A 25,971-nucleotide genomic window follows, 5' to 3' on the forward strand; every position below is an offset into this window, starting at 1 on the left:
CAATGACCATGATCCATCCCAAGAGGCTTGCTCAGTTGGTGAGGAAGTGGCAAAGGGTCAAGACGGTGGCCAGGGATGACGAAGCATGCTGCACGACATTGCCGGTCGCAGATAAAGGTCACTGTGCCATGTACACGGCCGACGGGAGGCGGTTCGAGGTCCCGTTGGCATACCTCGGCACGACAGTCTTCGGCGAGCTGCTAAGGATGTCCCAGGAAGAGTTTGGGTTCACATGCGACAGCAGGATCACACTGCCCTTCGATGCAGTCGTGATGGAGTATGTAATGTGCTTGCTCAGAAGAAATGCTTCAGAGGAAGTAGAGAGGGCATTCCTGAGCTCTGTAGTGATGCCTTGCCAATATCCAAGCTGTACAGTACCACATGTAGCGCTGCACCAGCAGCTTGCAGTTTGTAGCTCCTGAATATATGCAGAGTTTTTGCCTCATTATTCTCCATTTTGCATGTCTTGTCCAATACAATGGAAAATAGTTGAACACTAGAGAATGGAAGTTGCATATTAGCACACCAAGCGTGTTGCATCTTACGGAGTCCCCTTACCTACAACTACATAGAATTGGACCATACTACAACCTCAGGCTTCAGAAAACCAATGTCTACTCCCTCCGTCCCATAATGTAAGACGTTTTTACAAGCTAACATAGCTTGCAAAAACGTCTTACATTATGGGACAGAGGGAGTAGCTCATAGCAGCTAACACCTGACAAGCAACACTACCATTAAGAGAAGCAATATGTGATTCTATTATATGCTAAATAAACCAAAGAATTATATTTATTGAAGTAATAATTTCAAGAAAATTAACAGCAACTCAAAACTCTTCCACTGTTCTATGATCTATAATATATACAGTTCTCTCAGATAATGCATATTACAGAAGCAATTTTCTGCAATTACTGAGGGTGTTCTTGTTTTAAATACATTAAAAGATGTTCACCAGGCAGACGGGGCATATCAGCTGTTATATCTTTTTTTGCATAAAATCCAAAAGTGGAAGAGCAAATTTTCATTTAGCAGTACAAACTACAGATCAATTTTTTGAGTAAATAATTGGTCATGTCTAGCTGTTACGTATAAATTGAACGACCTTGAAAGGATAAAATGAGACTTAACAGAAGGCAGTAGGCCTGAAAATGCTCAAAGGGAAGTGTGCAACATAAAACTTGTCCATACCTGTCAAACATGACTTTCAGCTAAATTTACGGGACCCATGTTTTGCAAGCTTGCAGCTGGTTTTCGATCCACAGGAAAACGCGGAGAAGGCGCTGAGAAATGGATGCCACTTAGAAGTCAGGTAGGCCATTAATTATCAGTATATGGAACTGTTCAGCAACTTGCTCGTATTGCATCAGTTAATGTAGTCCCCATCAAACCTAATCAAGATGTTAATGATTTGCATTGAAGTGCAAACCATGCTAGCTAGCTAGCCCCATGGCACTGGCCCTCCAACTGATTGCTGCAATCTCAGCGTTGATGAATTGCAGAGTGCAAGACTTGGATCCCCTTATCATTGTGAAATCATTACTCGTGCAACTAGGCATAAGTAGCTAATCCTTGACGGTGTCACTCTCATAACACAAGATTCCGAATAAGACGTAGCCCATCCATCAGAAGGCTGGGCCCAAGATGCCTGCACAAGGCTTGTCTGCCAATATCTCATTGCACAATGCTGGAACCCAGTTTGCATGGGGTCCTCGTGTCACTTATCCACCAGACGTGCCACTATGGCAGTATCCATCATGCACCAAAGATTTGGCCCATAGAAATACATAATCCTTAAGCTGCTTGCAGCATTGCACAAATGAACCTCGTGGCCTTGTCCCCTTACCCAATCATCAATGGCACTTGACAGGGCTCATATCTCGAGCTATAAATTCTTGGTCCAGTGGCCTCAAAACAGCATCACTTCATCCACAAACAAAGCATCTGCACTCCCAGCAAAAAAGAACCAACCATGATCAACTCCAGGAGAATTGCTCAGCTAGCAAAGAAGTGGCAGAGAGCAGCAGCTCTCGAGAGGAAGCGGCCTACCATGACGGCAACAACAGAAGTCGATGCCACCCGCAAAAAAAAAAACAGAAGTCGATGGGTGCTCAACAGCAGTGGCAGGAAAGGGCCACTGTGTCATGTACACCACTGACGGGGGACGGTTCGTGCTGCCATTGGCATACCTCAGCACGGTGGTCTTAAGTGAGCTCCCGCGGATGTCCGAAGAGGTGTTTGGTTTCGCAGGCCGTGAAGGAGGGATCAAGCTGCCCTGTGACGCCATGGTGATGGAGTACGCCATGTCCTTGCTCAGGAGAAGTGCCTCCGTGAGATGGAGGCGGTGTTCCTTAGCTCCATGGTGATGCCATGCTACTATGCAGCTCCACCTGTGGGAGTTAGCCAACATGTTATTGTCTGTAATTGCTAACTGTCATCATGTTTTGTACTTTTGTATGTAAAGTAGTTCAAAGTAGGGAATAGGAAAGAAGATGCTCTATGCAAAGAATTTTAGTTTTGCAACCGATTAAGCAATCGAAAAATGGTTACAAACATCATTCCTCCAGCATATATATTTCTGCGGACATAAATGACTAGTCGCTTTTAGGACTTGAACAGAACAAGTCAAAGAATTCTTCTGCGCAGTTACGTGGCCTCAGACCAAAAATTTACAAAGAAACGTTCAAATGGGCAGGATAAATGTTTCTCAATGAGCTTAAAAAACTGCCAAACAATATATCCCCTAATCTGGTAAATCCATCCAAATGGGTTTACTAATAGAGTGCCCGATCCAGTACAAAATTGAGCTTCTCGTTAGGATTCTATGAGGAGAGTAGCTGGGACTAAGAAATCATGCAGACCGTATGAACTGTCCAGCAAGTTGCTAGACTCGCAACAACCAAAGCGCTGCTTAACAAAACAATACCTAGCTAGCATTGCAGATGTAGACCACATTTCTCAGTTGAGACTCAAGGCAATGGTATCTCTTTTTCCAATATATCAGGAGAGCTGCCAAGTTCATTACTCAGAGCAGGAATTTACAACAAGATCAGACGAAAGACAAGCAAACGGAACAAAAGGAGGCTCATACAGTGGTTGGTTCCAGTTCAAGTTCAACTTTTTGACACTATTATGTATAATCGAGGTGTAACCCCTCTGTTTTATCTTTTTTCATCAGTGCTTGAGAATTTGGCAAACATAAGTGTAGCTTCAAATTCTCCGTTGACTATGTTTTCAAGTTATGCAAACATCTTCCAAAATTCATCAACGAAACCAATTGACTGACTAGCAGGATGACTTCTTTTTTACAAGAAAGCTTGCTAGTCTTATCAAGAACATTTAACAAGTAGCAATGCAAAAGATGCAGATGTGAATAATCACAGGAAACTGACATTTTCAGAAAATTCACTGGTCTGCTAAGATGAGAAAATAGGATCTCTGTTGCATTTCCTATTGTCCTGACAACTGACATATCTAACTGAAAAAAAACATGTACCACTAGCTACAAACAGAAAATTGCTGATAAAATCCAGCTGATGAAGGCAAACAACTCGCAGTGTAGCAAGGCCTCACTATGGAGCTCAGGAATGCCTTCTCGACCTCTTCAGAGGCATCTCTCCTAATCAAACACATCACATACTCCAGCACAGAGGCATCACAGGGCAATGTGATCTTGCCGTCGCAGGTGAAACCAAACTCCTCTTGAGACATCCGTAGGAGCTCTCTGAAGACCACTGTGCCAAGGTAAGCCAATGGGACCTCGAACCGTGATCCATCAGCGGTGTACACGACACAATGGCCCTTGTCTGCAACAGAAGCAGTGCTGCAGCATCCATCGGTGTCTGCAGTCTCCTGGCCACCGGCTGCCACCAGCCTCTGCAACTTCTTAGCCAGTTGAGCCAGCTTCTTTGGATGAATCATGATTCTGTGGTGTCCTTCCTAAAATGCTCTTTTTCTCAGGAAGGTGTGATGCTTAGATTGCTATCTTATTCATGGATGAAGTGGCTGTGTGAGCAAGCTGTGGATTTATATTTGAAGGAAGAGAGCAGTAGAAGGGTTAGGTGTGGCTACGAGCACAAGTGTGGACAGGACCACATGAGACAAGGGTATAAACATGGCATGTGCAATGCTGAAGAGACAGTGTGATTTGATAAGATTTTGATGAGACCAGCTGTATGGCATGTGATGCAGCAACCAATACTGGTTGAATGATAGTGTACTCTAGTACTGGCACGCGAAATGGTTAGAAAAGCTAAGATATTTTTCATGGACCAGCCCTCCATATCACCATGTCTCAAATGTGTTGAAGCGTGTGAAGACTGATAGAGCCCATGGTTTATGTGCACTGTCTATACTTCTGGCCTGAACATATCGGTATTCAGTACAAGCAACTTGTAGGAATATATATTTTGCATTTGCAGTGCGTCATGTGATTACTTCGTTCGAGCCATGTTTCCTGGTCTTCATGTTCCTGTGGGCATTACTTGTCTTGTTTCAACTTAAAATGAGACCTAGACCCAAAATATAGTGCATCTATTGGATGTCAAAGTGTTACCTAATTGCTTATATATCATTCAGCTGTGTGTGCAAAATCAGATCCTCTAAGAAACAGCACACAAGAAAGACAATCCATATTAAAACGCAATCACAGGTACATCCTACTTTGAGACATTGCATGACAGAATATGATATAGAAAAAGCAGTCTAAAATCAACTTATACATGTGGAAAGCTGAAAGGATTCAGAGATACTGGCAGCTTACAAACATTGCAAGAGTAACTTTTGGCCCTCAGCAGATCTCGGAAATGCCACGTTCCCGTGTCGAATACCTGCAGGCAATAGTTGTACAAGATTTAGCCATCTGGTCACACTTTCTTAGTATACTCTCTATCAATATATACTCTCTTGTGATTGTGCAAGGATCTCCCACATAATCACTATCAATGTATACTCTCTTGTGATCGTGCAACATGATACAAATTATTTAAATGATTGATTAAATCCTGGTTAAATATACAGAGGGTGGCCCCTGATATATAGTCTGAAAGTTGGTTATGCCCATAACAGTTGTTGCTGAACCACCAGATTCAAGGTCGTCAGTGGTCCAAACAACTTGCTCAATAATCTCACGTCACCTCTTTAGTTGATGGTCTGTTTGATTAGCAGCATCTCATATGTGAACTCCACTTCACATTATGTTCTTACAGTTTCCTATAAAAATTTAGGCCTCCTTTGGTTTAGAGGAATCTTGTAGGAATTTCATAGGATAGGATTTCTATAGGAAAAATTCCTTTAGAGCCCTTTGGTTTGTAGGAATGGAACCCTATTCCTATGGAGGAATTCTTCCTATCCTCCACATTTCATAGGAAAATAAACATTAGCCTAGACTCAATGAAAAAAAATCCTATGATGTGAATCAAAGGGCATCTTCTTTCCTATTCCTACTCATAGGATTTGAGATACATGTCATCTCATTTCCTATGACTTTCCTATTCCTACGATTTTCCTACCCTATGAACCAAAGGAGGCCTTAACAGGATTTTCTTACCTTATTTTTTTAGTTTTGAGCGCCTAGAATAAGATTAGTGATCTGCGAGAGGTTCTAACACTTACTGCAAAAGATAACTTTACATGACCATGATTCCATACCATTTGCTGAACTAGTAACAAGTTCTGTTCGATTTTTGGTGTGCTAATCAGCATGCCAGACTCATCAACTTTAGTCTGAACTTCCTTGTCTTACACAATAGAACCTTAGCTAAATTCGTCGCAAAAATAAGAGTTATGGAACTAAGCAGTCAGGAGTCAAGACGAGAGTCAAATAGTCAACTTCCAATATGATTCTTTCATTCCCTATCTCCTACATAGAACTATTTACATCATCCAAAAGGATGGACAGAAAAAAGAAGGTAAAACGAACACTGAATCCTCAGAAGCCAGAAACAGCTACTTGCTGGCTAACTCCCATGGATGGCTCCAAACCATTTCCATAGTGGCAAGGTCTCACCACAGAGCTCAAGAAAGCTCTCTCTACCTCTTCTGATGCGTTCCTTCTGAGCAAGCACATGACATAGTCCATTAGAGCTGCATCACAAGGCAGGGTTATCCTTCCATCGCTTGTGAAGCCAAACTCATCGTGAGACATCCTCAGGAGCTCCCCGATGATCGTCGTGCTGAGGTACGCCAATGGCACCTCAAACCGCCTCCCGTCAGCAGTGTACATGGCGCAGTGGCCCTTCACTGCCACTGACGTGCAGCACTCATCGACTTCTTTTGCTGAAGTCCACATGAGCCTCTTCCTCCTGATGGCTGCCACTCTTTGCCACTTCCTTATCATCTGAGAAAGTCTCTTGGCACTGACCATGGTTGTATCACCTTCTTTCTTGGCAGAAAGCTCAGAGTTTTGTGTCGAGTGCTAAGCTAGTGGTAGTGCTTTGCTTGTGGATGGAACCGGCGGTTCAGAGCTGATGTATTTATAGGTGGGGGGAGATATGCATGCAGCTTAAGTGCAGCTATCAAAGCGAGCTGGCAAGGGACAAGGCCATGAGCTTCGAACATGCAATGTTTAGAGGCTACCCCTTTGCTCTTTGGTGCCTGTTGGAGCCAATAGTGGTAGTGCTTGGGTGATTGGATATCACAATGTGCCGTCATACTGGCCTGCTCAATGGATCAGGGGCATGCTTCATGAGAACTACATGTAAGTTGGGTCCAACATGTGAACAGTGAGAGACAGTTCTGTGGGAAATGAGATATCAATTATTTAAAGATCTGGATATCGCCTGAGATTGAGATACATAGTCTGACGGTTTTCCACGCCCATTGTTTCTGAACAACCAGTTTTAATGTGTTTACTGTCCAAAGTCCAAACAAGTGAACAACTTGCCTGCCAATTTCATAAAATCTTTTGCTGGTTGTCTGTTTGATTAGTAGCATCTCATGTGAACTCCATTTGGTCGCTGCTTCTTACACTCCACAATATAGACCTACTGGACTACAACTAACTTGCTGTCATTTTATTTTTGGACTGAAAACTTATTGTCATTATTGAGTGGTAAGCAGTTCTACTGGACAATATTTCTCCGTTGAGACTTGAAGTAGTCGTATCTCTTTCTGAAAAATAGAAGGAAACCTGCTAAATCCATTGACCAAAGCAGAAACTTACACAACAACAAAAGAAAGACAAAACAAACAAAACAGAAGACGAGAGGTTCGTACTTCTTTCTGGACACTTGCTTAACAATGCCTAATCATCTAATTTTGAACTTATGCAAACGTCTTTCAAAGTTCAGCAATGAAGTCGGTCAGTCTACTGGCTGCCTGAGTCCTATCTAGAACATTTAGAGAAGTACGAACACCAAAGATGTGGATGTAAATAATCATGAGTAATTCAAGATTTTCAGCGAAAATATCACACTGATCTGCTAAGATGAGAAAATATGTATCTTCCTTGCATTCCTACAACTCTTATAATTTACATTCAACTGAACAAAACATTTATCACTAGCTACAAACAGCAAATTGCTGATTAAGTTTCACTGAAGCCACATAACTCGCACTGTGGCAAGGCCTTGCTATGGAGCTCAGGAACGCCTTCTCAACCTCTTCAGAGGCCTCTCTCCTAATCAAACACATCACATAGGCCATCACAGAGGCATCAAAAGGTAATTTGATCTTGCCATCACTAGAGAAGCCAAATTCCTCTTGAGACATCCTCAGGAGCTCACCGAAGACCATTGTGCCAAGGTACACCAAAGGGACCTCGAACCGTGATCCATCAACAGTGTACATGACACAGTGACCCCTGTCTGCAACAGAGGCAGTGCTGCAGCATCCGTCGGTGTCTGCAGTCTGCTGGCCACCAGCTGCCACCAGCCTCTGGCACTTCTTGGCAAGCTGAGCAAGCTTCTTTGAATGGATCATGGTTGCTATGTGTTCTTGGCTAAAATGCACTTTGGCTCTGATGGTGTGATACACTTTTGCACAGATTGCTGTGTCGTTTGGAGATGTAGAAGTTGTGTTGCGCGGGTCATGGGTTTATAGTCAAAGGAGTGGGTCATGTGTAGCTACCAGAAAAGATGGTGGGGCGGGAGCTGCAGGAGACAAGGCCATGAGTGCTCCGCATGCAATGTTGCAGCTGCAGACAATGTGATAAATGATTTGATCAAATATTTTGGGGGATCAGATTTTTGGTTATCGGTGAGGGATGGAGCAAATACTTCTAGTTGGGTGATTGCTGCTCTACTGTAGTACTGATTCCTTCAACTGCTAGAGGCATTAAGCTAAAAAAATTATACAGGACCAGCCATCCATACCACCCTGTCTCAAGTGTGTTTTGGCATGAGAAGGCTGCCTGATGGGGATCATGGCTTGTGGGCATGCCTTATCCTTGGGGCCCTGATCAAGTTGGTATGCAACTCAGGCAACTTGCTACAATATCAAGAGGTATATTCTAGTTTGCATTTGCAGCACACCATGTGATCACTTCATTTGACACGCATTTTCTGGTCTGTGCTTTGCTGTGGGTAGTACCTGGTTCCAACTTACAACTGTGGCATCTGATTCTGACCAGTCCGATTCAACCCCTAAATGGGCTAAAATTCTAGGGGCGGTTATATGATTGAAATTTAAATAGGGCAATATAATGATGTATGATGTTGAAATGTTGTCCCATTGTGCGTATATAATTCAGCTTAGGTTTGCAGGACCAGACCTTCTAAAGCGGTACTCGAGAAAACACCCCCTATTAAAATGCAATCGCAAGTACATTCTTCTTTGGGACATACTGGGTCAGATTATCATTCTAATGGCGAGGCACATTCAGAAATCAATAAATAGGTGCATAAACATGAAAGCATTCTGAGGTAATGACAACTTACAAGTATTTCAGAAATGACTTCCAGTCCTCGGCAGATCTCCGGAATGCTGTGTCCTCATGCCAAATAATCTGCAGCCAATAGTTATACCAGGTTTAGCCATTTGAGCACAGCTCTGTATCAAGATATGTCAAATGATAGCTTACTAAGCATTCTACTGTGTTACCAGTGCATCATTATATGACTGAATCTTAATTTCTAGTGAGCAGAAGAGCAAAGGCAGAGGTCAGAAGCAATCATCCACAGTGATTTGAGAAATTAGGCAGTGTATTCCCAAGCAAACATCAAATAGCTGTACGACGTACTCCTTCTCGACTTCTCGTAAGAGAGTAACTGAAAAGAAATTGTTTGTGTCGCTACCCACTGCTCATGAGCCGGCATGACAGATTTGAAACCCTCACCGGAGTGTGAAGTGGAGGAGGTGGTCGAGCCATCACGCAGCGCACCTACGATGCGTAGACCAGAAACGTGCCCGACCCCACCGCCAATCGCCCAACGAAGGACCCACTGACATGTGCCGGGCGTGCCGGCGGTGGCGGCGTCAGTCTTCCAGGCAGTGGCAAGTGATCCAACATGAATGCATGTCCTACTATAAGTGTTCCTTGGCTCCATGGTGGTGCCATGCTACCATGCAGCTCCACCTGTGGGAGCCAACATGTTATTCTCTGCAGTTGCTAATTGTCATCATTTTCTGTACTTTTGTATGTAAAGTAGTTCGATGTTGGAAACAGGAAAGAGGATGCAAAGAATTTTAGTTTTGCAACCGATTAAGCAATCGAAAAAATAGTTAGAAACATTGTTCCTCCGGTGTATATATTTCTGCGGAGCTAAATGACTGGTTGCTTTTAGGACTTGAACAGAACAAGTCAACATATTCTTCTTTACAGCTACATGGCCTCAGACCCAGAAATTTACAAAGAAACGTTCAAGTGGGCAGGAGAAAGGTTCATGAACGAGCTTAAAAAACTGCCAAACAATAATACCCCTAATCTGATAAATCCGTCCAAATCGGTAATACTAATAGAACGCCCCGATCCAGTACATATAATTTTTTCTGTGACACTTTAGAATCTTACTATTATACCGGATCAGGGCGTTCTATTATACATCATGATGGAGTATTATCTTTGAATATACATAGAATAGATTAGTAGACTGGAACAGTAAGTAGTCTAATTAAAAAAAACATTGCATCCACTTAATTTCAATCAAGTCATAACCTGGTGCCGTCATGATGTATGATGTTAAAATGTTGGATATCATTCAGCTGAGTGTGCAGGATCAGATCCTCTGAAACAGTACACAAGAAGGACAATCCATATCAAAATGCAACCACAAGTACATCCTACGTTGAGACATTGTATTTCAGAATAGTCTATAGAAAAAGAAGAGTCTGAAATCAACTTAATACATGCGAAAACATGAAAGCATTCAGAGGTAATGGCAGCTTACAAGCATTGCGAGAATAACTTCAGTGTATCTTGGAAATGCCGCATCCCCATGTGAAATAACCTGCAGGCAATAGTTATACAAGATTTAGCCAACTGGTCATAATTTCTTAGTTTGCATTCAGTTTGTGCAAGGATCTGTCACATGATCACTCACACTGTATACTCTCTTGTGATTGTGCATCATGATACAAATTATTTGAGTGCTTGAGCACATCCTGGTAAAATATATAGGGTGGACCCTAAGATGGAGATATATAATCTGACAGTTGGTTATGCCCATAATGAGTTGTTGCTGAACCAGCAGATTCAATAATCTCACACCACCTCTTTAGTTGATGGTCTGTTTCATTAGCAACATCTCATATGTGAACTCCAGTTCGCTTGTTGTTCTTACAGTTTCCTGTAAGATTTTATCAGGATTTCTTAGTTCTTTTTTTTAGTTTTAACCGCCTAAAATAAGGTTGGTGATCTGCAAGAGGTTCTAACAGTTATTGCAAAAGATAACTTTACATGACCATGATTCCATACCATTTTGCTAAACTAGTACCAAGTTCTGTTCAATTTTTGGTGTGCTTGCAAAAATCAGCATGCCAGACTCATCAAGTATAGTCTGAACTTCCTTGTCTTACACAATAGACCCTTTAGCTTAATTCGTTGCAGAAAGAACAGTTATGAAACTAAGCAGTCAGGAGTCAAGACGAGAGTCAAATGGTCAACTTGCCATATGATTCTTTCATTTCCTATCTCCTACATAGAACTATTCACATCATCCAAAAGGATGGACAGTAAAAAGAAGGTAAAACGAACACTGAATCCTCAGAAGCCAGAAACAGCTACTTGCTGGCTAACTCCCATGGATGGCTCCAAACCATTTCCATAGTGGCAAGGTCTCACCACAGAGCTCAAGAAAGCTCTCTCTACCTCTTCTGATGCGTTCCTTCTGAGCAAGCACATGACATAGTCCATTAGAGCTGCATCACAAGGCAGGGTTATCCTTCCATCGCTTGTGAAGCCAAACTCATCGTGAGACATCCTCAGGAGCTCCCCGATGATCGTCGTGCTGAGGTACGCCAATGGCACCTCAAACCGCCTCCCGTCAGCAGTGTACATGGCGCAGTGGCCCTTCACTGCCACTGACGTGCAGCACTCATCGACTTCTTTTGCTGAAGTCCACATGAGCCTCTTCCTCCTGATGGCTGCCACTCTTTGCCACTTCCTTATCATCTGAGAAAGTCTCTTGGCACTGACCATGGTTGTATCACCTTCTTTCTTGGCAGAAAGCTCAGAGTTTTGTGTCGAGTGCTAAGCTAGTGGTAGTGCTTTGCTTGTGGATGGAACCAGTGGTTCAGAGCTGATGTATTTATAGGTGGGGGAAGATATGCATGCAGCTTAAGTGCAGCTATCAAAGCAAGCTGGCAAGGGACAAGGCCATGAGCTTCGAACATGCAATGTTTAGAGGCTACCCCTTTGCTCTTTGGCACCTGTTGGAGCCAATAGTGGTAGTGTTTGGGTGATTGGATATCACAACGTGCCGCCATACCGGCCTGCTTAATGGGTCAGGGGCATGCTTCATGAGGACTACATGTAAAAGTTGGGTCCAACATGTGAACAGTGAGAGACAGTTCTGTGGGAGGATATCTTGATATTATTGGAAGATCTAGATATCCTCTGAGATTGAGATACATAGTCCGACGGTTTTGCACGCCCATTGTTTCTGAACAACCAGTTTTAATGTGTTCAGTGGTCCAAACAAGTGAACAACTTGCCTGGCAATTTCATAAAACCTTTTGCTGGTTGTCTGTTTGATTAGTAGCATCTCATGTGAACTCCCATTTCATGATGTTGAAATTTTGTCCCATTGTGCATATATATTTCAGCTTAGGTTGCAGGACCAGACCTTCTAAAGCAGTGCTCGAGAAAAAATCCCTTAACTAAAATAAAATCGCAAGTACGTTCTTCTTTGGGACATACTGGGTCAGATTATCATTCTAAGGAAGAGGCACATTCAGAAATTAATGAATAAGCGCGTAAACATGAAAGCATTCTGAGGTAATGGGAACTTACAAGTATTACAGAAATGACTTCCAGCCCTCGGCAGATCTCTCAAATGCTGTCCTCGTGCCAAATAATCTGCAGCCAATAGTTATACCAGGTTTAGTCATTTGAGTGAATTTACAAAACTGCCAAGCAATAATATCCCCCAATCTGATAAATCCGTCCAAATGGGATTACTAATATAATGCCCCGATCCAGCACAAAATTGTGCTTTTCATTAGGATCCTATAAGGAAGTAGCAGGGACTAAGAACTCATGCAGACCGTATGAACTGTCCAGCAAGTTGCTAGTCTCGCAACAACCAAAGCGCTGCTTAACAAAACAACACCTAGCTAGCATTGCAGATGTAGACCACATTTCTAGGTTGAGACTCAAGGCAATCGTATCTCTTTTTCCAATATAGCAGGAGAGCTGCCAAGTTCATTACTCAGATCAGGAATTTACAACACGATCAGATGAGAAACAAGCAAATGGAACAAAAGAAAGGAGGTTCATGTCGTGGTTGGTTCCAGTTCAAGTTCATCTTTTTGACACTTATGTAATCAAGGTTTAAGCCCTTAGTTTTTTCTTCTTTCATCATCGCTTGACAATTTGGCAAACGTAAGTGCAGCTTCAAATTCTTCGTTGACTATTTTTTCAAGTTATTCAAACGTCTTACAAAATTCATCAACGAAACTAATTGACTGATTAGCAGGCTGACTTCTTTTTCACAAGAAAGCTTGCTGAATCTTATCAAGAGCGAGTAGTAACACAAAAGATGCTGATGGAATAATCACAGGAAACTGACATTTCCAGAAAATTCACAGCAGTCTGCTAAGATGAGAAAATAGGTATCTTTGTTGTATTTCCTATTGTCCTGACAATTGACATCTAATTGAACAAAAACATATACTACTAGCTACAAACAGAAAGTTGCTGATAAAATCCAGCTGATGGCGCCAAACAACTCGCACTGTATACCATCATAGAGGCATCACAGGGCAATGTGATCTTGCCATTGCAGGTGAAGCCAAACTCCTCCCGAGATATCCGTAGGAGCTCTCTGAAGACAATTGTGCTAACGTAAGCCAATGGGACCTCAAACCGCGATCCATCGGCGGTGTACACAACACAATGGCCCCTGTCTGCAACGGAACCGGTGCTGCAGCATCCGTCAGTGTCTGCAGTCTCCTGGCCACCAACTGCCACCAGCCTCTGCAACTTCTTAGCCAGTTGAGCCAGCTTCTTTGGAAATCATGGTTCTGTGGTGTTCTTCCTAAAATGCTCTTTTTCTTAGGAAGGTGTGACGCTTAGATTGCTATCTTGTTCGTGGATGAAGTGGTTGTGTGAGCAAACTGTGAATTTATATTTGAAGGAAGAGAGCAGTAGAAGGGTTAGGTGTAGCTATGAGCACAAGTGTGGACAGGACCACAGGAGACAAGGCTATAAACATGGCATGTGCAATGCTGAAGAGACAGTCTGATTTGATAAGATTTTGATGAGGCCAGTTGTATGGCATGTGATGCAGCAACCAATACTGGTTAAATGAAAGTGTACTGTAGTACTGGCGCGCGCAATGGTTAAAAAAGCTAAGATATTTTTCATGGATCAGCCCTCCATATCACCATGTCTCGAATGTGTTGCAGCGTGAGAAGACTGGTAGAACTCATGGTTCATGTGTACCACCTATGCTTCTGGCCCTGAACATGTCAGCATTCAATATATAATTTGCATTCGCAGTGGGGTCACGCGATTGCTTCGTTCAAGCCATGTTTCCTGGTTTTCATTTTCCTCTGGATATTGTGTATTGTTTCAACTTTAAAACAAGACTGCTGGATCTATAGGGGCACCTAAATAGACCAAAATTCTAGTGCATCTATTTGATATTCTTCGAACAAACCCCTCCGATATAGAAAATAAAAGAAATAACATATAATTTTTCTACGGCACCTTAGAGTTTTTGTATTATATTATCTTTGCATATACACAGAATATATTAGTAGACTGAAATAGTAAGTAGTCTAATTTAACTTATTTTTTTATTGTATCCACTTAATTTCAATCAAGTCATAACCTGGGTGCCATCATGATGTATCATGTTAAAATGTTGGATATCATTCAGCTGTGTATGCAGGATTGGATCCTCTGAAACAGTACACAAGCAGGACAATCCATAAAACGCAATCACAACTACATCCTACTTTGAGACCTTGTTTTCAGAATAGTCTATAGAAAAAGCAGAGTCTGAAATCAACTTATGCATGTGAAAAAATGAAAACATTCAGAGGTAATGGGAGCTTACAAGCATTGTGAGAGTAACTTCTGGCCCTTGGCGGATCTTGGAAATACTGCATCCCATGTCAAATAACCTGCAGGCAATAGTTATACAAGATTTAGCCATATCTATTCAGAATTTCTTAGTTTGCATTCAGTTTGTGCAAGGATCTGTCACATGATCACTGACAATGTATACTCTCTTGTGATTGTGCATCATGATACAAATTATTTGACTGCTTGCTTATATCCTGGTTACATATATAGGGTGGCCCCTGAGGTGGGAGATATAATCTCAAAGTTGGCTATGACCATAAAGAGTTGTTGCTGAACCACCAGATTCAAGGTCTTCAGTGGTCCAAATAGCTTGCTCAATAATCTCACATCACTTCTTTAATTAGTTGATGGTCTGTTTGATTAGCAGCATCTCATATGTGAACTCCACTTCACATTTTGTTCTTACAGTTTCCTATGAACAGGATTTTCTTGCCTTCTTTTTTAGTTTTGACCGCCTAGAATAAAATTGGTGATTAAGAGGTTGTAACTTGTAACAGTTATTGCAAAAGATAACTTTAAATGGCCATGATTGCATACCATTTTGCTAAACTAGTACCAACCTCTGTTCAAAGTTTGGTGTGCTTGCATCAACTTTAGTCTGAAGTTTGCTGCCTTACGCAATAGAGCCTTATCTTAATTCGCCAGACAAACAGAGTTGAGGAACTAAGCAGACAGAAGTCAAGACAAGAGTCAAATGGTCAACTTGCCATATGATTCTTTCATTTCCTATCTCCTACATAGAACTATTTACATCATCCAAAAGGATGGAGAGACAAAAGAAGGTAAAACGAACACTGAATCCTCAGAAGCCAGAAACAGCTACTTGCTGGCTAACTCCAATAGATGGCTCCAAACCATTTCCATAGTGGCAAGGTCTCACCACAGAGCTCAAGAAAGCTCTCTCTACCTCTTCTGATGCGTTCCTTCTGAGCAAGCACATGACATAGTCCATCACAGCTGCATCACAAGGCAGGGTTATCCTTCCATCGCTTGTGAAGCCAAACTCCTCCTGAGACATCCTCAGGAGCTCCCCGATGATCGTCGTGCTGAGGTACGCCAATGGCACCTCAAACCGCCTCCCATCAGCAGTGTACATGGCGCAGTGGCCCTTCACTGCCACAGACGTGCAGCACTCATCGACTTCTTTTGCTGAAGTCCACATGAGCCTCTTCCTCCCGATGGCTGCCACTCTTTGCCACTTCCTTGCCATTTGAGAAAGTCTCTTGGCACTGACCATGGTTGTATCACCTTCTTTCTTGGCAGAAAGCTCAGAGTTTTGTGTCGAGTGCTAAGCTAGTGGTAGTGCTTTGCTTGTGGATGGAACCTGTGGTTCAGAGCTGAATATTTATAGGTGGGCGGAAGATAGGCATGCAGCTTAAGTGGAGCTATCAAAGCAAGCTGGCAAGGGACAAGGCCATGAGCTTCAAACATGCAATGTTTAGAGGCCCCTTTGGCACTTGTTACAGACAGCAGTGGTAGTGTTTGGGCAATTGGATATCACAATGTGCCGCCATACTGACCTGCTTAATGGATCAGGGGCATGCTTCATGAGGACTACATGTAAGTTGGGTCCAACATGTGAACAGTGAGGAACAGTTCTGCGGGAGATGAGATATAAATTATTTAAATATATACATAGTCTGACGGTTTTCCATGCCCATTGTTTCTGAACAGCCAGTTTTAATGCGTTTAGTGGTTCAAATAAGTGAACAGCTTGCCGGCAATTTCATAAAATATTTTGCTGGTTGTCTGTTTGATTAGTAGCATCTCATGTGAGCTCCATTTCGTCGCTGCTTCTTACACTCTCCTATACGGTCCTACAGGACTACAACTAGCTTATTATCATTGGTGAGCGGTAATCAGTTCTACTGGACCATATATCTCAGTTAAAACCTGAAGCAATCATATCTCTTTGATGGAAAATAGCAGGAAAGCTGCTAAATTCATTGATCAAAACAGGAACTTACACAACAAAAGAAATACAAACAAACAAAACAGAAAGCGAGAGGTTCATATTTCTTTCTGAACAACTCTTGCTTAACAATGTCTAACCATCTAATTTTCAACTCATGCAAACGTCTTACAAAGTTCAGCAATGAAGTCGGTCAGTCTACTAGCTGACTGAGTCCTATCTAGAACATTTAGCGAGTACCAACACCAAAGATGTGGGTATAAATAATAATGAGGATGTCAAAATTTTCAGTGAAATTATCAACTGGTCTGCTAAGACAAGAGAAAATCAGTATATTCTTTTCATTCCCTACAATTCTTCAATTTACATTCAACTGAACAAAAACATTTATCACTAGCTACAAACAGCAAATTGCTGATTAAGTCTCACTGAAGCTACACAACTCGCACTGTGGCAAGGCCTTGCTATGGAGCTCAGGAACGCCTTTTCAACCTCTTCAGAGGCATCTCTCCTAATCAAACACATCACATACTCCATCACAGAAGCATCAAAAGGTACTGTGATCTTGCCATCGCTGGAGAAGCCAAATTCCTCTTGAGACATCCTCAGGAGCTCACTGAAGACCATTGTGCCAAGGTACACCAACGGAACCTCGAACCGAGACCCATCAGCAGTGTACATGACACAATGGCCCCTGTCTGCGACAGAGGTGGTGCTGCAGCATCCGTCGGTGCCTGCAGTCTGCTGGCCACCGATTGCCACCATCCTCTGCCACTTCTTGGCAAGTTGAGCAAGCTTCTTTGAATAGATCATGGCTGTTATGTGTTCTTGGCTAAATTGCACTTCTGCTCTGATGGTGTGATGGAGCTTTTCACAGATTGCGGTGTTGTTTGCAGATGAAGAAGTTGTGTTGAGCAGATCATGGATTTATAGTTCAAGGGATGGGTTATGTGTAGCTACCAGAAAAGGTGGTGGGCAGGACTACAGGAGACAAGGCCATGAGTGCTCTGCATGCAATATTGCAGACGCAGACAACGTGACAAATCATTTGATCAGATTTTTTTGGGACCAGATTTTTGGTTATCAGTAAGGGGTGCGGTGGAGCCAATGCTTCCAGCTCCATGATTGTTGATGTACTGTAGACTTATTACTTCACCTGTTAGAGGCATTAAGCTAAAAAATTATATGACCAGCCATCCATACCAGCATGTCTCAAATGTGTTTTGGCATGAAAGGGCTGATGGCTGACAGAACCCATGGTTTCTGGGCATGCCTTATCCTTGGGGCCCTGATCAAGTTGGAATTCTAGTTTGCATTTGCAGCACACCATGTGATCACTTAATTCAACCCACGTTTCCTGGTCTGCATTTTGCTGTGGGCAATACCTGGTTCAACTTTCAACTGAGGCAGCTGATTACACCCCATCCGATTTGACCCGTAAATGGACTAAAATTGTAGGGGCGGCTATATGATTGGAATTTAACCAGAAATCATCATGATGTATGATGCTGAAATTTTGTCCTGTTGTGTGTATATAATTCAGCTTACTTTGCAGGACCAGACCTTCTAAAGCAGTATATTAGATAAAAACATTCCCTATTAAAATGCAATCACAAGTACTCCCTCCGTTCCAAATTACTTGTCGCAGGTATGTATCTAGATGTATTTTAGTTCTAGATACATCCATTTCTGCGACGAGTAATTTGGAACGGAGGGAGTAGTACATTCTTCTTTGGGGCATACTGGGTAAGATCATTCTAATGAAGAGGCACATTCAGAAATCAATGGAAAGGTGCATCAACATGAAAGCATTCTGAGGTAATGGCAACTTACAAGTATTTCAGAAATGACTTCCAGCTCCCAGCAGATCTCCGAAATGTTTTTTCTTTGTGCCAAATAATCTGCAGCCAATAGTTATACCAGGTTTAGAAATTTGAGCAAAGCTCTGTACCAAGATCTGTCGACTGATGGCTTACTAAGCATTCTGCTTTGCTACCAGTGTATCATTATATGACTGTAAATCTTAATTTCTAGCGAGCGGAAGAGCAAAGGCAGAGGTCAGAACCAATCCTCCACATTGATTTGAGAAACTGGGCAGTGTATTCCCAAGTAAACATCAAATAGCTGTATGTTGTACTCCTTCTCATAAGCGAGTAAATGAAAAAAAAATGTTTGCATTGCTATCTACTGCTAATGAGAGGGCCTGGCAGATTTGAAACCCTCACCAGTGTGCAGTGGAGAAGGTGGCCGAGCCACCGTGCGGTGCATGTACGACGCATAGACCAGAAATGCGCCCAACGCCACTGCCAATCGCCCAGCGGTGGGCCCATTGACATGTGCAGCGGAATAGGTAGCTCAGACGCAGCGGCAGCGGCGGCGCCAGTCTTCCAGGCAGAGACGAGAGATCCAATATGGATGCATATTCTACTGCACATGAGAAATACAAACCAGTTTCGCACCCATTCCCTATACCACCCATGGCCATTCCCAATACTTAATCTTGTTATATGTCCATTACTAATTAAGATTGCATTAGACACCCCAATGATACCTTCTTTTTACCCAAATTGATCAATCTAACCATGTTTCTCTTGTGACCAGAAGTCAGGCTTTGGAATCTGGATTCTTTTTCCTTTCAGTAGCAATCTGGATGTTATGGTAAAGGAAAGTGAGGAGTCGAGAAACCCAGTCTACTGAGTATTTTCCTCTAATAGTGGATAGAGGACACATATGACTTCAGTCGCATGGCTCGAAAAGGAACATCACTACCTAATGATCAAAGGTCAACTGCCGAGAGACAGCTATAATAGACCAAATGTCCATATCAATGATTACATCATCCAGTTGAACTGATTCAAGAGGACATATGCAATTATCTATTTTCCCAACTTATAAATGACACATTACATTCAACAACTGAACTAGAATAAAAACACTACTAAGAAGAGAAGTCAGAACGCAAAATATCCAGGCACAAATCTCTGATCAATTCATATTTGCTTTTCCCCAAATCAAGGCAAAAAGAGAATGAAAAACATAAGTGGACAAGTTTCATGCTATTGTTGCCCAAAATAGCTTATCCACACACAGAGTGCTGAAGAACATCACTAGTCAGCATCAATAAGATACTGACACCTACTTCCTTCAGAAAAGATGGCAAAGACACTAGGATACAACACCATAATACATATGAAACCTTACACTAAAGTTGCAAAATTATCCATTCGTGGCCTATATACTCCCTATCAGACTATCACAAACAACAAACCAACAACTACAATTCCAACAGATTTCTGCTTCCAAATGCTAGTCAACAGCACAGAAAAAAGGCTAGCAGTAGCAAACGATCAATTTGCAATCTACATACTTTACTTTCCAACTACAATCAGGATAACTGGAACAATGTCACCTTGAAGTCCACACCAGGCTATGCCTAGGCCGGCAACGGGAACCTCATTCCAACCGAAATGTGCATGCACATTGTGAGGCATAAGGTGAAGATGGCCATGGACTTGGCGCTCAGGTACTTGACCGCGACAAGACCCCTTTCGGTGATTTCATCCCGGGCAATGACAATGCTCTTTCGTGCACCAGCGGACACGCGCTGAGTCGAGAACTCGAGGAATGACCGGACCATCTCGGCGGTGACCCTGCCAGTAACATCCAGCACAAACCTCCGGTTGCTTGGCATGGCCAACGTGGTCGATACTCTCTCCATTACACAGCTAGGACCTGAATTGCAGACCTCTCGCGCCGCCACTGCTGCTTCAGCTAGAGAAATGGAGGCCTCCTTTGTGACCTGCCGCGAGGTCCTGACAAACGTCTCGACGGCGCCGTTGCAGACGGACACGAGCAGGTCCTTGAGCTTGGCGTCGTGCTTGGGGTTAGAGACGCCGGCGAGCACCTGGTCGGAGGTGCGCACGGCGGCGGTCCTGTCGAGGTAGGCGGCGACGGCGGTGCTGACGAACACCCGGACGAGCTCCGCGGCGGCCTCCTTGCCCCTGTCGCTGCACAGCGCGGCGAGCCAGTCCGGCTGGCCGGGGGCGCGGGGCGGGGCCTCGGGATCACGGCAGGAGAGCACGAGGTTCCTGGCGAAGCTCCCGAGGACGGCGGAGGCGAACCCGGCGCCGGCGGGGGAAAGGAGGCGGTCCAAGATCCGGTCGTGCAGCGGCGGGGAGGAAGGATCCGGGGCCCGGTGGGAGGAGAAGGCGCGGAGGGCCCCCGAGGCGAGCGACTCGGAGAGGGCGGAGGCGGCGGAGGAGACGTGGTCGGAGGCGGCGAGCTTGGAGAGCTGGCGCAGGCTGCGGGGCACCTGGTCGGAGTCGGAGCGGAGGAAGTCGGCCAGGTCGGAGCCGGCCTGCGAGAGCGCGTTGGCGAGGGAGAGCGCCGCGGCGATGCGGCGGCGGTGGTGGAGGTAGAGGCGGTAGAGGCCGTAGCCGGCGGTGGCGGCGGTGGCGGCGGCCGCGCCGGCGAGGAGGCGGCGGCGGGTGGGGGCGGGCGCGAGAGCGTCCATGGGCCGCGGCGAGGGGAGGGGAGAGTGCGGAGGCGTGCGCTATCTCGCCGGCCCGCTCTCGGCCCGCGCCGTCGCCATCGGCTGATCTAGTCCAGTAGGAACAGGGGAGAGAGACGAGACTTGACCGAGCTCGACCCAGTCGTGCTGGCCACTAAGGGCATCTCCAGCCGCGCCCCAGGAAAGCCTTCCAGACGATTTTTTCACACCGGCGCCGAAAAAACGGCCCAGTCACGTCTCAGGAGTTCGATTTTTGCCGGCTTGAGCCAAAAACAGCGTCGGCGGACCCAGACCGAATCCGACGCGCTGGGGGCGCCCGGGGGCGCCGGGGCGAGCTGTTAACGAGCAGTGTCTTATGAAACATATCTATAAAATATTTTTTGGACCTGTAGAAAGAAGTATCTTTGATGCTAACTTTTAGTTTAATCATGTCATTGGCATGATATAAACAACATTATTGTGCATGAACTTTCTCTCGAAGAAATTAAAGTCCTCTTTTTGTGTGGATCCCAGCCCTGATGGATTCCAATCGAGTTCTATCAACGTTTTGGCGACATAGTTGAACATCCTTTGAAGAAATGTTTGATTTTTGTCAAGGAAACCTTAATGTTAATAGATTAAATTATGGAACCATTCCTCTTATCCCAAAACTACCTGGTGCTAATAAGATCCTTTAGTTTAGCCCTATATGTTCCCGCAAAAAAAGTTTAGCCCTATATGTTTCCTCATTTCTGGTTCCAGGCTACTTACGAAATATGTTAATAATAGAATGAATGTTTGTGCTGAGGAGATCATCGATCTATCATGGACTACTTTTCATGATAGGTGGAAATATCATGGATGGCATTCTCACCTTGCATGAAGTTGTACATCGTGTGTCTATTGATAAACAATCTGGAGTGTTTTTTTATATAAGTTGACTTTGAGAAAGCATATGAATATATAGTGGGCTTTCCTTTGTAAATTATGAAGCTTAAAGAGCTCTCTGATCCACATATTGACTTGATGGTTTGTGTTAGAGCATCTCCAATAGAAGATACAAATTTGGAGATGTAAAAATTTACATCTTCAAAAAGTGCCTTTTTGCATCTTTAAAAAAGTGCCAACTCCAATAGACGATGCAAAACGGAGATGTAAAACAGCTACTCCAACAGAAGATGCAAACAAGGCATGAGAGTAGCTAAACCAGTGCGGAGGCGATTTTTCCCTCAAGTTAGGGTTCTTCTTTCTCCCGGAGGCGATTTTTTGCCGCCGTCGAGATCTTTTGCTCCCCTGCTGTCGATCGACTCCATCTGACTGGCTCGGAGCGACTTCGGGGCGATCCTGGATCGCCGCCCGCTCTTGGCCAGTTGCTGGGGTGCGAGAGTCTAGGGTTCCACCACCCGAAATCCGATCTGCATCTCTTTCGGGTTAGTGATATCGATGAATTCGCCGGAGGCCTCTGGGTCTGGTGAAGTGGATGATATGCAGCAGATGATGGCTGAATTAGGACTGCAAGAGGAGGGCCTGGATGACGTGGTGTTTGACGAGGAAGAAGCGCCGCCGGAGGCGGACAGGTGGATAGCTCTGGCAAGGGTGAACACAACAAAAACCTACATTCAAACTTGGTTCTACAGGAATATGGGAGATGCGTGGGACATAGCTCAAGAAGTCAAATTCAAGCCGTTTGAGAACAATCTATACAGCGTCCAATTCTCCTGTTTAGGGGATTGGGAGAGAGTTATGAATGATGGGCCCTGGAATTTTAGAGGCGTTGCAGTGATCTTGGCTTCGTATGATGGCATCACAAAGCCCTTAACAATTAAGCTTGATACTCTGAATATCTGGGTATAGATACATGATGTACCAAATTTATATGCTCATCTGGTGAAGCCGCTTGCTGCCAAGGTGGGTGAGGTTCTGTTTGCTGAGTCAAACTTGCATGACTTTGTAGGGAACTTCTATCGAGTGTGGGTGGAAATTGATGTCAACAAGCCTCTGAAGAACGCAGTGTCAATGATCCGTGATGGGAAACGACAGATTTATAGAGTGAAATATGAGAAACTACCTGATTAGTGTGCGGTCTGTGGAATGTTGGGGCATCTGTATAAAGAGCACGGTTCAAGAAAACCCCCACCCCCCTCGGCGCTTATCTTCAAAGAGTTCCGGGCCTCCTGGTTCATGCGTACGGGATGGGGGTCAGGCGATGAACGTGGTCGCAGAGGGGGCCGTCGGGCGGCCGATCAAACGCAGGCAGGGGAGGTAATGAAACTCCGCATGGCGAGCACCACAGAGGTAACCAGAATGATCAGGTTGTGCAGGAGGCGACAGAACTTGGCAACGTAGATATGCTGGATCATAACAGAAAGCGCCCGGACAGACATGACACCTTGGCTTTGGCTAACTCCAGAAAAGGGATCAATGCACATCGATTCCTGCCATCGGCAGGTGAAAACTCGGCGATGGTGCCATTTGGAGTACCGCCTGTGAGCCCTCCCCCAAAGAGGAACCCGAAGAAAGCCAAGACCGGGACAGAGGATTCAACAGAAAACAAGATGGCAACAATGGTGGGCTCCTTTGCGGGGCGCCGCCAAGCCCAATGAATGTTTTATGCTGGAACTGCCGTGGCGCGGGCAAGCCCGCGGCAGTTTGTGAACTTCGCGAATTCGCAAGGAAGTTTGCCCCCTTCGTGCTCTGCATTGTAGAAACTCAAATAAGTGGTGCACGTGTGGAAGCTTTAGCGGGTACTTTGGGATATGAGAAATCTTATGCAATAAACAGTCAAGGTAGAAGCGGAGGGATTGGTATGTTATGGAATAACAGTAGCAATATCAAAATCTTGGGTAACTCTTGTTACCATATTGACGCAAAGGTGCAGGAAGAAGGACATGATCCTTGGCGAATCACATGCGTCTACGGAGAAGCTCAAGCTCACCTCAGGGATCATACTTGGGATGTGATGAAGGGTATATCAACTATGAGCACCCTGCCATGGCTTTGCCTGGGTGATTTCAATGAAGTCTTACGTCCACTAGTAGAAAATAGGGCTTTGGTTGGGGCCTGGCCAGCCCATTAGTCCCGGTTCAGTCACGAACCGGGACCCATGGGGGGCATACGTCCCGGTTCGTGCGCCTAGGGGGCCAGCCGAGCCTCGGGAGGCATTTGTCCCGGTTAGTGTGGACCCATTTACCCCGGTTCTAGGCACAAACCGGGACCAATGGTCCTCGCTCTTGGCCCACAGTCATTGGTCCCGGTTCGTGCCTAGAACCAGGACAAAAGGGGGGCCTTTAGTCCCGGTTTTAGCCACGAACCGGGACCAATGAGGTGGCTATATATACCCCATCTCCGCGGCAGAGCACTCCACAGTGCTTTGTTTTTTTCTGGCCGACGAGGGGAGAGCTTTGTGGTGCTCTAGCTCACCTCCTATGCACATGAGGTTTTTGTTGAAATGCCCGAGCCACACTAGTTAAGCTTTCTCCTCTCGAAGCTCGACCTCCAAGCTCCATTTTCCTCGAGATTTGTCTAGGTTTAACGGTCTGTCACGTCCCGTCCCCGTCTTCTCCGCCATCGATCCCCCGCGCCAATCTTGTCGCCGGCACCATCATGGTGAGCCTCTTGTTCTTATCTTTTTCCTGAAAGAAAAAATTCTTACTTTAGATAGATACTTGTCTAATTTTCTTACTTTTATTATTGCTTGTTATTATATAGTGCGATGGTCTTGGTATCCGCTCCCATCGGCCCTCGTCCTGGCTATGATTCGGATGTGGTATATATTATCTTTTATAACTATTTGGTTCATTTATTGTTTATGACAATTATGCCGAACGATGTGACATAGATTTTATTTATCTAGGAGGTATGTGAACCGGAAATTCCAACCGACCCTATTGTCGAGAGGTTAAATTTAGTTGAAGAAGAAAACAATTACTTGAAGGAAAAAATAAAAAATTTGAGGAGGAGAAGATGATATTGGAGTTGCGTGTTGAGGATGTCGTCGATGATCACAAGATCAAGATGGATGCAATGCGGTTGAAGATTAGAAAGATTAGAAAATATGCCATTCATACTGAGGCTTGGTATCATTATGTCGTTGGATCAATTGTTACCTTGGTTGTGATTATGATCGCATTTGTTGTTGCATTGAAAGGTTTACATAGTTTCAATGTATGGTTTAATTAGATGCTCTGGAGAGCTTTATGTTGTTCAATGAGAACTATGTATGTAGTTTGGTTTTAATGTGATGATGAACTTCTATTAATTTGGTCACTTATCTATCCATGTGAATCTGTAATGGTTTTTGACACAAATAATTATATATAATGCACGCAGATGAACCAACAATGGATGTACGGTGATAGACACACGTCCAAGTACATTAAGGGCCTGCATAATTTTCTCGAAGTGGCTGAGGCAAACAAGCAGAATGGTTTTATGTGTTGTCCATGCCCTATATGTGGGAATACAAAGTCTTACTCTGACCGGAAAATCCTTCACACCCACCTGCTTTATAAGGGTTTCATGCCACACTATAATGTTTGGACCAAGCATGGAGAATTAGGGGTTATGATGGAAGACAACGAAGAAGAAGAGGACGATGACAACTATGTGCCCCTGAATACTGTGATGCTACAACGGGGGAAGCTGCTGAAGATCAAGAGGAACCAGACGATGTGCCCGATGATGATGATCTCCGCCGGGTCATTGTTGATGCAAGTGTTGGAAATATGCCCTAGAGGCAATAATAAATTGGTTATTATTATATTTCCTTGTTCATGATAATCGTTTATTATCCATGCTATAATTGTATTGATAGGAAACTCAGATACATGTGTGGATACATAGACAACACCATGTCCCTAGTAAGCCTCTAGTTGACTAGCT

At 44.1% G+C, this 25,971-nt stretch overlaps 6 protein-coding genes and 1 pseudogene across 6 annotated transcripts; 2 read left to right on the forward strand and 5 right to left on the reverse strand.

Moving 5' to 3' along the window:
* Positions 1 to 2: 2 nt before the first annotated feature.
* LOC123104702 (auxin-responsive protein SAUR36) lies at positions 3 to 445 on the forward strand. The gene has a single exon (XM_044526577.1). The coding sequence runs from the start codon at positions 3 to 5 to the stop codon at positions 420 to 422; it is 420 nt and encodes a 139-aa protein (XP_044382512.1). The 3' UTR covers positions 423 to 445.
* A 1,527-nt stretch (positions 446 to 1,972) lies between these two features.
* On the forward strand, positions 1,973 to 2,558 carry LOC123104696 (auxin-responsive protein SAUR36-like; annotated as a pseudogene).
* Positions 2,559 to 5,822: 3,264 nt separating this feature from the next.
* On the reverse strand, positions 5,823 to 6,463 carry LOC123104697 (auxin-responsive protein SAUR36). Its single transcript, XM_044526572.1, has one exon. The coding sequence runs from the start codon at positions 6,362 to 6,364 to the stop codon at positions 5,930 to 5,932; it is 435 nt and encodes a 144-aa protein (XP_044382507.1). The 5' UTR covers positions 6,365 to 6,463; the 3' UTR covers positions 5,823 to 5,929.
* Positions 6,464 to 7,500: 1,037 nt separating this feature from the next.
* Positions 7,501 to 8,126, reverse strand: LOC123104704 (auxin-responsive protein SAUR36-like). Its single transcript, XM_044526579.1, has one exon. The coding sequence runs from the start codon at positions 7,918 to 7,920 to the stop codon at positions 7,501 to 7,503; it is 420 nt and encodes a 139-aa protein (XP_044382514.1). The 5' UTR covers positions 7,921 to 8,126.
* A 2,898-nt stretch (positions 8,127 to 11,024) lies between these two features.
* On the reverse strand, positions 11,025 to 11,645 carry LOC123104698 (auxin-responsive protein SAUR36). The gene has a single exon (XM_044526573.1). The coding sequence runs from the start codon at positions 11,573 to 11,575 to the stop codon at positions 11,141 to 11,143; it is 435 nt and encodes a 144-aa protein (XP_044382508.1). The 5' UTR covers positions 11,576 to 11,645; the 3' UTR covers positions 11,025 to 11,140.
* Positions 11,646 to 15,285: 3,640 nt separating this feature from the next.
* LOC123104699 (auxin-responsive protein SAUR36-like) lies at positions 15,286 to 16,279 on the reverse strand. Its single transcript, XM_044526574.1, has one exon. The coding sequence runs from the start codon at positions 15,924 to 15,926 to the stop codon at positions 15,492 to 15,494; it is 435 nt and encodes a 144-aa protein (XP_044382509.1). The 5' UTR covers positions 15,927 to 16,279; the 3' UTR covers positions 15,286 to 15,491.
* A 498-nt stretch (positions 16,280 to 16,777) lies between these two features.
* Positions 16,778 to 18,458, reverse strand: LOC123104701 (auxin-responsive protein SAUR36-like). Its single transcript, XM_044526576.1, has one exon. It carries the CDS (start codon positions 17,412 to 17,414, stop codon positions 16,995 to 16,997), a length of 420 nt encoding a protein of 139 aa, XP_044382511.1. The 5' UTR covers positions 17,415 to 18,458; the 3' UTR covers positions 16,778 to 16,994.
* Between the last annotated feature and the right edge of the window lie 7,513 nt (positions 18,459 to 25,971).

The sequence above is a fragment of the Triticum aestivum genome, chromosome 5A (assembly GCF_018294505.1).
Source record: "Triticum aestivum cultivar Chinese Spring chromosome 5A, IWGSC CS RefSeq v2.1, whole genome shotgun sequence".
NCBI classification, from domain to species: domain Eukaryota; kingdom Viridiplantae; phylum Streptophyta; class Magnoliopsida; order Poales; family Poaceae; genus Triticum; species Triticum aestivum.

Bases quoted from the DNA above. Each gene is read 5' to 3' on its own strand.
- LOC123104704 (XM_044526579.1), bottom strand. From the start codon at position 7,920: ATGATCCATTCAAAGAAGCTTGCTCAGCTTGCCAAGAAGTGCCAGAGG.
- LOC123104701 (XM_044526576.1), bottom strand. From the start codon at position 17,414: ATGATCTATTCAAAGAAGCTTGCTCAACTTGCCAAGAAGTGGCAGAGG.
- LOC123104699 (XM_044526574.1), bottom strand. From the start codon at position 15,926: ATGGTCAGTGCCAAGAGACTTTCTCAAATGGCAAGGAAGTGGCAAAGA.
- LOC123104697 (XM_044526572.1), bottom strand. From the start codon at position 6,364: ATGGTCAGTGCCAAGAGACTTTCTCAGATGATAAGGAAGTGGCAAAGA.
- LOC123104698 (XM_044526573.1), bottom strand. From the start codon at position 11,575: ATGGTCAGTGCCAAGAGACTTTCTCAGATGATAAGGAAGTGGCAAAGA.
- LOC123104702 (XM_044526577.1), top strand. From the start codon at position 3: ATGACCATGATCCATCCCAAGAGGCTTGCTCAGTTGGTGAGGAAGTGG.